Below are 14,725 nucleotides of genomic sequence, written 5' to 3'. Positions count from 1 at the left end.
TTTGGGGGAAAAGTTGGTGAAATCCATGCAATTAGGAATGTGGTCCACTTAAAGTAATTACCTTTGAGAAAAATGTTGATTCGTGGGTTGTTTGGATTAAAAAGAAAGTGAGAAAGGAAAACCAAACCCAACCAACCAATCAGGTGGGTAAAAATATATTCCCTGTGTTACAACAAGAACGTTTTTTTTTGGTTTTTGTTTTTCCCCTTCTTCTTTGATGGTAGTAAAATGGTGAGATATTCAGTGGAGAACCCCAATTCTCAGTAATCTGACTAATCTGGTTGCTTTTGGCAGCTTTGGTAACCATTGGAAATGTGTTTTGCGTAACTTACTAAAATGCTCTACAGTGTAATATGTAACCTTGCTTTGAACAGATGCAAGAAATGTGCCTGATCTCAAGCCACAGTCATTTTTCCATGCCATGCAAAGAGTTTTAGATTATCATGAATTTTTGCAAATGGCTCTAGAAGCTCCTAGAGGAGCTACTATGCTTGTGCATGAATGTGGAAGATCTAATTTTATCAGATGCATGACCTGTTCCTCTGGGAGTGGGATGAAAGCTATAATCCACAGGTGGCCCCATGATTTTGAAATGTAAGAAAAGATTTAAAATTCATTTAAAACTGTTTCCTGAACATTAATTACCTTTTAGACCCACAAATACTATTTATCAGGGCCATTCTAAAAATTCCCACCAATACCATTTGTCAGGACCTATTCCAGTGAAAATTGACCTGGTAGTGTTACTTGTATCTTTGTCTTGTGTAAGGACCATTTGGTATGTGGGGTGACTGGGCCTCACAGCTGGGCTTGGCAAGTACATGAAACCAGTATACAAGGTTCCCTCTTTCATAGAGAGGCCAAACAGAAGGAGCCTCTGGAAGCCAGTATTTTTATTCCTTAAGGATTAAAAGCCATTGCTGAAAATTCCTGGAAAAAGTCAACCCTTGGTTTTCTCCCTCTCTCTCTCTTTCTCTTTCTCTCTCATGATCTTGGCCTGGCTTTTCCATCAGGCCAAATGTGCTTCTGAGTACCTTTCTCTAGTTATACTTCATTTACTATGTTCACAGAATGCAGCTGTAGTAATAGCCTTAATGAGAAAGGTAAATTTGCAGGAACAAAGTCATAGGCTGCATTTCAAATGCAGTTACTAGAAAGAAGGTGATTAGCCATTTCTAGTACTAGTGATTCCACGGCTTCCTTCTAATAATATAAGTAATTATCTCTTTAAAAAAATTCTAAATAGAAGAAACCAGAACCTTTTAAAATGGGAATCATTAAAAAAATATGCATTGGCTCTATTTTCAAATTTTGATGAACTACTTAGGTGATAATATGGCTTTTGAGACTTGGCATTTTTCTTGCTTTACTATGTTTTTTTTTTTTTTTTTTTTTTTTTTTTTTTTTTTTTTTAATCTTAAGTTTGCTTTGTCTTATTTTTTGGTTTTATATTTTTGTCCTGCTGGGATTTTTTTTCCTTTTTTGGATTTCTGCCCTTTATTACGTTACATATTGCTAGGACCTCGATAAGGCCCAGGAGGACATACTGAGACATCAGGCTAGCATTAGTGAACTCAAGCGCAATTTTATGGAATCCACACCTGAGCCGCGCCCTAATGAATGGGAAAAACGACGTATCACACCTCTGTCCCTACAGACACAAGGGGTATGTCAATAGCTGTTTGTTGGCTGTATGTCTCACTCCAGCTCTTTGATAAAACTCAGGTCGCAAATATGTGATGTTCATTCTCAGAGTGTTAGACAATGTTCCCTACTTTTTAATGTAATTGCTAACAATTTTTTAAATACTAAATATTAACAATGTAATACTTATTGACATAGTTCTTAGTAAATTGTGTGGGTTTCCAAATATTATCAAAAATTGCAGAAAAATTTCACTATTTCACTCAAGTAAATGAGTAGCGATGAAATGCTCTATACGGTGGCTTAGAAACTGGTGTCGTGTTGTATTTTATAAGGCTTGAAGTTATGGACTACTGAGATAATAGAATTCACTTGATAATTAAATAATTATTCAAGGGATATAGGAGTACAGATCATATTTAGAATGGTTTAAGGTAATCGCTGTGAGGATAAAGAATTAAACTTAGCTTGGAAAACTAATGAGCCCAGCTGAAAATTTGCAGAATGTTACGCAGTTTAATACTGAAACCTTGTAGTAATGAAATGTAGGCTACTACTGTTTTAAAACAATTTGCAACCATAACATCTCTCCAAACTCATTCTTCTTCTTTCCATGGCTTATTTCTTCCCACCACCAATGTAAGTGTTTCCTTTTGGAGATATTCTCAATCTATTTCTCCATTTATTCTCATCTGCATGTCTTCTTTTCTGATGCTCTGAAATCTGTTATCAAGCAAGAACTTTCACGGGCTCGTTTATCATACTTGAGGAGACAACGATCATATCCTATTAAATATGCTGTTTTAAAAAGCGTATGAAGGTGTCACCCAACCATCTCCTCTTTCCCCTTTTCCTTCCAGCCCTCTCATCCCCCAAAGCACATCATCTCTCTCGCCTGGCTTGAATGTTACCAAATGTATGCGCACTTGAGTTAGTCTCATGCTATTATGCACTTTTTCTGAAAAAGGCAAAGTTGTTGGTTGCTTTAAATTTGTAAGTTTGTGACAGTGAAAGGGAAATAGCTCTTCAAGAACAGAAGCAAAAATAATCTCTCAACTGAGAAAACAATGGATGGCAACATTAAGATCAAAAACACCAGGGTCTTATGAAGTTGTATACAGCTTACGTTCTTATTTTCAGATTTTCTGAAGATATTAATGCACCCGGGACAGCAGTCAGCTCTAGAGGGCTGTGTTTTCTAGAGAAAGCATGTCTCATAACGTGTTAAGATCTTGTCCTCCCTTTATGTCCTGCTTTATCCGGTTCGTTTTGCTGACCCACATAGTTGTTTTATGTTTGTGTTGCTATAGATGTAATGTACTTGTCTTATTTGTTGATTATGTCTATTGTTTGAAACAATAGAGAAAAGGAGACCATCTTTTCAAGGATATTTTATCCGTGAAGGAGAAGCATCAGATGGCAGCCACACGGGCAGTTGAAGAAAAAGTCCAGGAGGCAGACAAGGTGTTCACCTTGCATCCTTGGATCTCCTCTGCTTTTCTCCCTTTTCCTTTTATTTCTGTCCACAGCCATAAGATACTCCTTTTTTTCTTCTGTAGTCACCCAAAATTTTGTTGAAGTAATTTTTCGAGCATTTAAAAATTAAATTTCTTCTGTAGAAATGTAGGATCATTAGTGAGAAACACCATATTGCAGGAGGACTGGGTTTGAAAATCCACAATTTGAAATGCAGACCTATCAACCAATGTAGGTGATAAGTGACCCCGAGTTTTGACGTATGTGGCTGACAGTCGGGAAACCATGATCTCATGTGAAAATGCACCATTAGTACAATGCTCATGTGCAGACTGTGATGGTATGAAAACTCCCAAATGCTGTGTGATGTGGGTAACTATTTTTCTAATTACATTTGGAAACCTTACAGATTCTCGTTTTAAAGATTTTTAGCAGGAGAAAGGATTTTGGTGTGTGTCACAGCAGCCCCTCAGATCTCTGTGCTCCCTGCATATATGAAATATCTCTGATATTACCAGGGAAGTTAGCTTTCCATTGCTCTTCCATCCCTATTCTTCTGCTTCTGCTGATTTTGCTTAGCCAACTGACTGGCCTGTCATTCGCTCGGAGGAGAGTGCTTAGAGCGCAGTGGGGGAGAAGCAGACTTGGTCATTAGTAAATAGAAAATGTGGGGTACTAAGAAATAAGCATCAGGAAGATGAAATACAGTGTCCTGTTAGAGGGGGATGGGGAAGGTGGCTTTCCCGTTGTGCTCAGGAAACAGGTGGCATTGATGTTGAGACCTTAATATGAAGAGAAAGAGAGAGACATGTGAAGATTCTTCCATGTATAAAGAAAAGGAAATGCAACAGCCCCAAGACAAGAACTAGTTCAAGGAACTGAAAGTCCAAGTGACAAGGGCGTTAGAAAAGTCAGAGAGGTCAGAGGTCCACTCTGGATTTTCCAAACCAGACTAACAGCTTGGAATTCTATCGTGGCAGTGAAGGGAAGCCATTGGAGAGTTTTAAGCTGGGTAATGACCTAGTCCCACCTGTCGGACAGCGATCCCTCTGGTGCTGGACGAGGAAGGGGTCCTAGAGGGATGTGATTGAGAGCAGAAATCAGTGATAAGGAAAAGGTATATCCCTGCCAGGAAGTCTGGTGGTGTTAATCAGTAGACAGTCGCATTCATCAGAATATACAGTGGGGTGGGGAAGGAGGCAGGATAACTGGAAGACGAAGCCTTGCCCTGAAGGAATTGGAGGTGTAGCTGAGATGGGGTATTTCCAGAGCACTGCAAACGAGAAAGATAATGTCATAAAGCTAAACCAAGTGGCATATTTATATACTTTAAAGGTTAGCCTGAAATCCAAAGCCTGTCAGACTGTGTATAAAATGACTTTAATATCATAAGTTTTGAAATATTACATAGTTTTGAAAATTTATCCTCCAGAAGTATGTCATATGGCAACATTTGGTCAATGTCTTTGTACTTTTTTGAAATAAGAGACCTTGGAATTTTGGGGAAGATGTTGAAAATTCTCATTTTCCAGGCTGTCATGGTTTGGGATCATCCAATAGAAACCATATACAATAGAAATCATTCATTTACTCATTGTCATAGAAGTTACATTAAGATCCTGTTATGTGAAATTTAAATCTGAGATTGACCTCCTGTTATGCTCCTAAATGGTCTATCTATACTTCTTGAAATGGCTGCTTTTTTCTCGTTTTTTTTCTTCTCCAGTATCTGCAGGAAAATATATTCTTAACTTGGCATATACGCGGATTGCTGTAACTGCAGTCACAAGTCCTTTCACCCATTCACCCAACATTTATGGGACACTTATGTCGTAACCCCTGCCTCCCCACCAATAACATTTCACTACTATTAGTTGAAAGTGTGTGAGCAGTTAAGTCTACTGGAGTGTTTGGGTTTTAACAGAATATCTTTAAAATTTATCTTTGCCTCATCTTCATTTTGCTACTGATTTTGTAGGGTTTCTTGATTATCTTTAAATTGTAATCCTTAATTAATGTAAATGCATGAGAGTTTCATTTGACAAAAGTTTCCAAATTTCTATAATATGGGTTTTATAGATTAAAATTAAAACATTCTTTCTTTTCTTTTCTTTCTTCCCCTTATTCCTTTTCTTTCTTCCTTCCTTTTTTTTTTTTTTTAAAGTAATCTCTGCACCAAATGAGGGGCTCAAACTCACAACCCCGAAATCCAGAGTCCCATGGTTCTCCAACTGAGTGAACCAGGCTCCCAGGACAGTAGTAGCTTTTGTTTTAAATACACCGAACTTTGAGAATGGCTTCAGTGTGAATATGATTTTGAGAGAAATTTGGAAACCAAATCATTTAATGTAATACATTTATATTTAATAAATATTGTATAGCCTCTTCTGTAAGAATTAAGACACTTGTATTCTCATGAGTCTAGTAGAGATTATAGGACTGTGGTTGTAAGGTACTTTTGAAGATGTTTTATTGAATAATTAAATATGTGGCACTTGAACTCCCCAGTGCTCTCTTACGGGGAAGGACACTGTTTCCATCCACCCAACCCAAAGGGATGGTATAATTATGGAGATCATAATTAAGCTGAATTAACCCAGATTTCTTTTTTCTCTTCTGAATATTGCAAGTGCTTCTGCACCTCACCCATCTCATCATCCCTACTCCTCACCCCCCTCAGTGCCCATTTCAATGGGCATCTCAGAAAATGCCATTCATTTATTCATTCATCCTTGAGCTCTGCGAACACTAGGGTTTTTTAGGAAGTAATCTTACACAATTTTGACATTTGCTTTATGGCAACGCTTTCCTGTTGGCATTACAGGTACCTGGGACACAGTCCCTGGCTTTCCTGTCATGCCCTCAGGCAGGTTAGAGACTGTCATTTCAAGGGCCAGAAATGGCAACATGAACTTTGCCATCACAGTTTTTCAGGGACAAATGATTTTCACATTGCTCACTTGAGTTTTTCACCTCTGAGTTTGTCTTCCTACTGAGAATTTTTTCTTTAACTGTTTCTTATTGAACAAAGAAAAGCGCTGTTTCTTCATTACATGGCACATTTAGCAGGTCTGAGGGAATGTCTGTGGATTGCTGTCAGAGCGCTCGTTGCACAGACCGTTCAAGTGGTGTGGAGAAGGGAGGAGGCTAGAGGAGCTGGAGTAGATAGGGAGGCCCGTATACAAAATATGAACTATTAAGTGGACCTCAGAAAGGTGACAGCATTGGCAAGGCCCAGGGCGCCTCGGGAAGGGCATTGGAGGCAGGAGGGTGGGGGTCCCTTGAGCTCTGACACAGGAATTGGCATGAGTAGGGGCCCCTGACGAGACCAATCTGTGCATAAAGAGGCTGACGCCGAGTAGCTCCTTCAGGAATATATGAAATAGTGTTCGATGTGTGGGAGGATCGGTTGTGCTCAGTTTGTAAATAAAGCTTCGGTGATAAACTAAGGCATTTTCTTTAGCTGGCTCCCAGAGGAGGTTAGAGCGAGCTATCAGATTCTCAGGCAGAGTGGAAAACTGGGGTTTAGGTGAAACACCACAGATGCCTGATAGAATCTTTCAAACTCCTTGCCTTTCTCTCAGTTTGCACTGTTCTGTGATTCTTTCTTGTGTAACCTTTCCTTTCTTTCAATAGGTCACTGCTGTCTGTTCTGACTCATTGTTAATTCTTTGCTCTTCCTTTTCTGACTTCTTTAGAGCCTAGAAGAGGAGATAACGTCCATTTTGTTTAGTGGAAAGGGCTTTTCTGATAGCTTGAGAGCCACCTTCACCTCAGCCACCACTTGGACAGCAGAGGGCACTGTTGTGAACTGTAATGCACCCGAAAAGCTTTCTTCCTCGCCCTTCTCACAGTTGCCTGAGGTGCATTTTACTTTGTTTCCCGTTTTCAAAAGCCACATATGATTTTTTTTTTATTAAATATTTAGGAACCCCTCTTTCCAGTGCTTTCATTGGTTAAAATTAACTCTTCTGGGAGAAACATTCAAGAAACAATGACTGAATTTGGACATGAGGGACAACTAGAGATTGGATGTTTCTCCTGCTGCTTTTGGTCCCCTTCCCACCCACAAAATCTGCCTAAATTCAGAGAATCATCTAAAGCAGTAAGGCCCAGAGTCTTGAGTTGTTGTGGGAAAGGAAGGCCTCTCTCTAAGGGAAACAAACTGTGTTTGGCAGAAAAGTTTTTAAAACCTAAACTTCTTTCGGGCATCTCTTGATGGCTGCTTATTTTTAAAATTCTGCTCGTGTAAAAATAAGAAGTGCCTGCCATGCCCAATGAAATATTATTTTCATTCCTTGGAATGACCCTTAGGGATTCCCTGAACTTGGGCAGAGCCTGTCTGGCCATTTGGGGTAACGTAATAATAATTTACTGACCTGGAATAATAATGATGGGATATCTGATTTAGAAATGTTCTGACCACTGGATATCTTTATTTATAAAGAAGTTTATAGTTAAAAGTTACTCACCAAAATAGTCTCAAGAGTTTTTCAGTGTAATATCGGAAACCTCTGGGTTTTCAGTAAAAACTGGAAGGATCTCTCTCGTTACATGGCACTAATTTGAGCCGTGAGAACATGGCCTTACCATGCACCTAAGAACGACAGCACAGATCAGAGAGAGTGAGTACATGTTGACGGGCGCTGTCAGAATTATGATCTTTGAGGGCCTTTTGCTCACGGTTGCCCACGGCACTCATGCCAATAAATGGGACGCTGCAGTCTGATCCAGGACCCAGCTCCAGTCTGTGCAGTCTCAGCAGCTCTGTCGCAGGCTTCGTTTCTGCCCACAGGGTTCAGAAGAGCATTGCCCCACTCCATTCGGCATGGAGATACCTTCCTGAAGAAGTAGGGCTACTTGCACTAGGAGTTATTTTCTGGGGAAATCACAGGCTCTAATGTCACCCGAATGTTAAAAAGTTGGTCAGGCTTATAGTCTATAGTGTATAGTCCCTCCTCTGCTTTCAAAATAAGTTTAAAGAAAATGATAAACTTTAAAAACTCCTTTGCAAGAAGGTTTCTACACTGGTTATCAATAGCAAAGCATAATAACTTATATTACTAATGTGTTTGATCAACAGGAATTTATTAAACATTTAGGTATGGTACTACTTAGAGTAAATTTACACCCAAGAAGTAGATGTCTACGGGGAGGAGGGAGGCAGAAATAAACATCTTGGATTAATAAACTTGATTTCAGTTTCCAAAGATGCTAGTTGGAGGAGCTAAATTGTAGAAGAAGGCACTTGGAGCCATTATTGACATCCACCCTAATGTTAAAATATCCCTTTTGCCAATCTATAATGTAGCCTGGGATGTTAATAACCATTTCTGAAACAACATTTTTGTGTTAGCTATAGGAGACCAAGTATAATTTTGCCATTTACAGCTGTTTTTTAAATGAGCTGGCAGAAAATTAAGGTGCTGTCTCATTAATGCTATATTCATTTAGAAATCAGGGCTTCAGGCCAGATTTTATAGTCTGATTAAAATCAAAACCGTTTATTGAATAGGTTTTTAAATTTTGCAATTTCAACTTTAATCAGTAAGCTTTGGTATAATTCAATTTTTTCCTACCCTTTCAACTAAGTAAGGAGAGCGGCTAGGTATAATCACAATAAAAGCATTCTGTGTCTTTGGGAGGACATTGGCTATTCTGTGTTTTTGTTTCCTTTCGTAAGCTCTCTGCATTTTTGTCTGGATTGTCCTCATGTGACCTTGAGCAAAGATTTTTGTAGATGTCGATTCTTGTTGTTCTGTCTTTGCAGTGTCAGATGTTTGTTCTGGTGGGTGTTGAGGTGTAAAACTTTATTGATTTGTGTCCTCGGTTGCTTTTTGTTCCGCAGAAACGCGCTCCCGAGTCAGAAGGGCCTTGCAGTGGAGCCTGTGATGCTGTTGAGGTTCTCCCCTTTTCCATGTTCACACCATCACCTGATGTTTCTGATCCCCTCACATTCTCCCCGCTTCCCTTTCAGTCAGCCATCACAATCATCTTTGTTTTTCTCCATGACATGAACCACCTTCATTGGTTAACTTTGGTTTCCGTTGTTTTTTATTTTTGTTCTTGTTTTTTTTTTTTTTAATTTATTCATCTATTTTTGTTTTCCCTCATCCATTTTTTTTTTTGTGCAGAGTTCACATGAGACTCTGAATGTAGTGGAGGAGAAGAAGCAGGCAGAGGTTGGGAAAGACGAAAGAGTAATCACGGAAGAAATGAACGGTAAAGAGCTATCACCTGGGAGTGGTCCTGGGGAGATGCGTAAGGTGGAGCCCCTGACCCAGAAAGACTCCACCTCCCTGTCTTCTGAGAGCAGCAGCAGCAGTGAGAGCGAGGACGAAGACGTGGGCGAGTACCGGCCCCACCACCGTGTGACCGAGGGCACCATAAGGGAAGAACAAGAGGAGGAGGAGGAGGAAGAAGAGGTGGAGGATGAAGCCAGCCGAGCAGCCAAGGTAGTAGAGAGGGAGGAAGCGGTACCAGAAGCCAGCCCAGTCAGACAAGCAGGTGCCAGTGTAAGCACAGTAGAAACAGTGACCCAGGAAAATGTAGTTGCCCCAAAGATATCTGCAGAGAAGAGTGTAAATGAAGGCGCCCTTAAGCAAGACATGCGCGAAGAAACAGAGGACGAGCAACATAAAGTTAACGGAGAGGTGTCTCATGTTGACATTGATGTTTTGCCACAAATTATTTGTTGTTCAGAGGTAAATGGGAGACTCGAGCGGGAGCTAAACTCTAGAGCTGTTTCTCAGGTGGAGAACACCTGCCTTCCTTCTCCTGTCCTCCCGATCCTCCTCCAGCTTTTTCTACGAGATTCTGGTCTTTCTCTCTCCTGGGAGGAAGGGGAAAAAGCACTGCTCTGTAGATTTTCTGCCAGCCCCGTTCACGGTTTCTGGCTTCTTTCCTGCACCTGGATCCGCCTGACAGAGTAAACTGGCCTTCAGCAGCCACACCATTTTTTCCCTTCTCGTTTCACACTTCAATTTTTCTTTGCATGTTTTGGATGTTTTCAACTGTTGTCTTTAGTTGCACTGCTTCCTTGTGCTAAATGCCTTTTTCGTTGGTTTAATGAGAAAATTGTATCTGTATTGTTGGCAAATGGTCAGTGTGAGTGTGTGTGTGTGGCTCTCTCTTTTCATGATTGGGTTTGACTTTTTGGCCGATTTTCCCTCCAGCTTTAGATGTTCAGAAATGGCAGCTGGTTCTAGTTACCGTGGTGCTTGGAGTCCAGCATCCGGCCGTGATGAGAACCTATTTCTCGAATACCACTGTGATTGCTGTTTTTAGATTACAGAGAGCATATGGATTGGTTAAGGGCATTTTCTTTGCTTGTGAGCAGCCAGAGGCTAGCCTGTTTGATAGGAGGATACTTTTCTCATTCTGTCCTCCAACAGTTCTAGATGATTTGCAAGTTGATCATCTGTTTCCTGGATTATCTATATTGGATGGGAGTCTTTTAACTTTTTCTCTCTAAGAAAGAGAACTCTCCACACTCCTGGTAAATTAAGTCTCAGCCATGAGGTGCAGGTATCTCTGAACTGGGAGTCAGAGTTATGCTGTGAGAGGGTTTACCTCAGTGAGACTTTCCTGATTCTAAAAGTAAATGCCCACAATATAAGCATTATCCTAATAGTTGCTCTCTTTGATGGGCTGGAAAATCTTAAAGTGACTTTCGCTTGAGATAATTAAATGAATTTTTACTATATTTTAAACTTCCTGTTTCACTTCAGAGAAGATATTTCAAGAGTCTTTGAATGCTCTGAACTATTATTTTCTGCTTTTAACATACGGTTTTTCCTCTTTAAATAATTACATTTGGGAATTTTCTCTTAAAGTTCTGTAGTATTTTGGTAGTAGTATGGTCTGGTGTTGTATTAAACCTACACACTCAGCAGACTACAATGCCAACAGGCCGTGACCCTGCTCTCTAATGTTTGCATTGTTCAAAGCCTTCATGCAGTGTTGGTGGAATAACTCTGGATGTAATATTTTAACTTATGGAACAAAGAAGAAGCCCTGCAAATTTTAGACAAGTGTAACTGAAAAAAATCATACTTGAAGATATTCTTAAAGTACAATCTCTTTGTCGGTAGGGTAGAAGAATCTTTTTGGGGGAAAGCTTGGTCTTCCTAGCTGATGTACCAATTGAAGACAATGAGCCTTCACACAAACCACGTGGCAAACCAAACTGCGGCAAAAATTGAGACCGGTCACTTCACATAGTTCATTCCATTTTGTTTTCTTTTCCATTTTGTTATAACTAGCCCCAAAGCTAAAGCTTTTATGTCACTGTGCGCCCCACATTTGACATATAATTGGGAACATGGTAATTTGAAGTATACCATAATTTAGGGGACCATTATGTTAGCTGTGTCTTCATAGACACACACACGCACACACACACATGATATTTGAAGGAGAATGTTTTTCTTTTGTGTCTTTTATTTATCTTTACTCTTTTGCATGAGTGTGTGTTTGGATATATTTTTTACAATTATTTTTGAAGGCTCCATTAAACACTTTTACTTCATGATCTCTAGAATTTATTTTTCCCTTCCTTTCCACCTCAGCCACCAGTGGTAAAAACAGAGATGGTAACAATTTCTGATGCCTCACAAAGGACAGAAATCTCCACCAAGGAAGTCCCTATTGTCCAAACTGAGACCAAAACCATCACATATGAGTCTCCACAGGTACAAAAACTCTAGATTTGGACTACTTGAGTTCTTTTTTTACTTTGTGTCTGTTTTTATTTGTCTTCGAGTTTACGTGTTTCTGACCTTGATGTAGCTTTCCGTATCTTGGTGTCCTCATTGCACTTGATCCTGTTATATTGCTTCTTAGATTACAACAGAGAGCTGCAGTCAAGTTGGTGGCCCACCAATTCTACAGGGTTATTTATACAGGATTCCCTACACAGGATCATTTAGGACAGGCAGTAGCAATCTCGTCCATGTTATAAGTCGTTCCGTGTATATTGATACACACTTGGGAATCAGATCATCTTACGAAGTTTATTGGATCTGATGTAATTTGCAGATTAGTAAGATTTAGTCTCTCCCCCACCCCCAACTCCGTGCAGATAGATCCAGTCAACTCACTCCTACTTGCCAAGTGTACACACACATGCACACACACACACACACACACACACATCTGTGCTTCTTCTTCACGTTGGATTATTTTCTGGAGACATGTTGTCGATCTTCTGTAAATATGATACTGTGTGTCAAAATAATTATCAGATTTGTGTGTTTAATTTTAGACATTGATTTAGACATTATTTAACATTGATTCTGTAAAGATTTGAAATAAGTATTAAGATATCTAACCTTAAGGGTATAAAAAGGGGAAAGTGTTCATTATTTCAAAATGAAACTGTTTAGAAATTTATACAACTATTTTCTAAACTGAGAAATTTAGTATTCTATAGTAGAATTGTACCGTGGTGGAGGGTGGCAGATTATTGACCTCTCTCAAACCTCTCTCAAAATCTTTTTTAAGAGGTTTAATGTGGGTATGTTTAAATACTTCTCAAAATTATTTTAGACACATATCTATGTATGTGCCGAGATCCACCTAAACAGCTTTCTGATGAATGGGTGTGGTGGGAGAGCATGTGCTTATGTGTCTATATTACAGTAAGTGCCCCAGTAAAATACAGGTGCATGACTCAAATTTAGAGAAATTTCCCCATAACTTAGTCCACAAGGCTCCGGGCTTTCTGGTTATTTCCTTGTGTTAATGGCGGGAAATGGGAGACAAGTATGTTTGGTGATCTTCACATATACTCTTAGGCTATTAATCTGTGTCGTATTTCCCCTGGTCAACTCTAGAACTTTCTACCTTTTTTAGTGTCAAAGCAAATAAGTCAAAACCTATTTAGAGATATGCATGGGGTTTATAGATGATACATGTAGAGACAGATCACATGCATGCATGCGTATTAAAATCTATGTACCCATATATGCTCATGACAAACTATTACAGGAACAATGTTTTTTTAAAAAAAATCTACTAGAGATAAGCAAATTACCAAAGCACACAGGTTTAGTCTATCCTAGTCAGGTTCTATGGCTTCGTAAATAAGAAAACGTTTATCTGTTTTTACCACCTGTGCTTAAAAAACAATGAACTCAGCCTTTCTGGTCGCTGTGGAAACTTCCCTGTCTGGTTCTCTAGTTTCTTTTTCTAGCTTCTACAAAAGGCCTTCGGTCAAATTGTCTCATGACCCTATAGCTCTCAGTCCCGTCTTCTACTTGATTCTTCCTTTTTTTTTTCCTCCCTCCTAGGGGGTTTGCTTCTCCACGTGCATTGAGCTTTTGCCTTTACTCTGTTTAAACGCCAGTAAATCACCTCCTCCTGCTCAGTAAATCACCGCTACAAACGTGCAAAGGATAGGCAGATAACCTCTTCTGCTGACCTCGAAGATTTCACAAGATGCATATTCGATGGGGAGGGGTTGTATCTGACAACATAATGGAAATTAAGCATTACTTTGTATTTTTCCTCCAACTATCCAAAGATTGACGGCGGGGCCGGTGGTGACTCGGGGACATTACTGACAGCACAAACCATCACATCTGAGTCCGTGTCGACAACGACAACAACACATATCACCAAGGTAAAGCAATCCAGGGTGGAACCTTGCAAACAGGATCCTTTCTGAATCATTTCTTTGTTCCTACACAAGCTTCAAAGTAATAGACTGTGCCAGTGGAATAGAAGTGGCCGGACTTAAAGTATCCAAGAAATTGGACTCCATTGACAAATGTATTTTTATAAAGTACAAGGGTATAAAAATAGGTCATGAATAACTGTATGTCAGCCAGCTACAGGAGAGAGAGAGAGAGAGTATCATAGAAGTAGAAGCATAAGTTTGGTAAGTACAAATGAACCCTCCCAACTGAGAGGCAAGTGAATGAAGACCATCATTCAAAATTTTCAAGCAATTGTTCAAATAATATAATTTTCCCTTCGTTGATTTAAGATGCTCATATATTGGATAGGGGGCATTTTTGAGATCATTCTCTCATTCTCCAAAGTTTTAACACCAGATGACCAGTGATTCTTAAAGTATGGTCTCCAGACTAGCAGCATCAGTCTTCCCCTGGGACTTGTTAGAAGTGAGTCCATGGCCCCACCCCAGATCTCCTGATACCCTGGGAGTGGTTGTGGGAGCCCTCCAGGTGATTCTGACACCTGCTGCCGTCCTCAGATTTACTTCTACTTCTCCCATTCCATGGGCGCCTGATGGTTTTAAATGTATTCTTTATACTCTCCTCACCCTGTATTTCAGCCAGAAACTTTGTGAGTTAAAAAAAAAATGTCACATAAATGCAAAATAGTATCGTGCTCATTTTAAAGGCTATCCAGTTAGGCTTGCAATAAACCTGGTTTCTTGCAGTAAAGTGCTATCAACTGGGACTTTGTGTAATTTATCAGAGCTGTGCTTTCTCAGGACTGTGTGGTATTTGCTCGTAGTTCAGCGTCACAGCCATATGATCCCTTCGGCCTCTGTCATGTCCCAGGGCTGCTCATGCGGTCTCTGTTGGCAGCAGAGTAACATACAGAAGCTATCACTGAACAAAAATCTTTATATCAC

At 39.8% G+C, this 14,725-nt stretch overlaps 1 protein-coding gene across 1 annotated transcript in view; it reads left to right on the top strand.

Moving 5' to 3' along the window:
- Positions 1-14,725, top strand: part of LOC111147499 (erythrocyte membrane protein band 4.1 like 2) — a 190,859-nt gene that overhangs the window by 152,890 nt on the left and 23,244 nt on the right. Inside the window, exons 14-19 of the mRNA XM_022503515.1 lie at positions 1,520-1,666; positions 3,007-3,108; positions 8,969-9,022; positions 9,255-9,824; positions 11,691-11,813; positions 13,646-13,744. Coding sequence (XP_022359223.1) covers positions 1,520-1,666; positions 3,007-3,108; positions 8,969-9,022; positions 9,255-9,824; positions 11,691-11,813; positions 13,646-13,744 — 1,095 coding nt within the window. The remainder of the gene's footprint in view (positions 1-1,519; positions 1,667-3,006; positions 3,109-8,968; positions 9,023-9,254; positions 9,825-11,690; positions 11,814-13,645; positions 13,745-14,725) is intronic.

Source organism: Enhydra lutris, unplaced genomic scaffold (genome assembly GCF_002288905.1).
Source record: "Enhydra lutris kenyoni isolate GAN:26980312 unplaced genomic scaffold, ASM228890v2 scaffoldscaffold17, whole genome shotgun sequence".
Classification (NCBI taxonomy): domain Eukaryota; kingdom Metazoa; phylum Chordata; class Mammalia; order Carnivora; family Mustelidae; genus Enhydra; species Enhydra lutris.
Note: the sequence above shows the minus strand (reverse complement) of the source record. Positions and strands in the feature narration are given on the sequence as shown.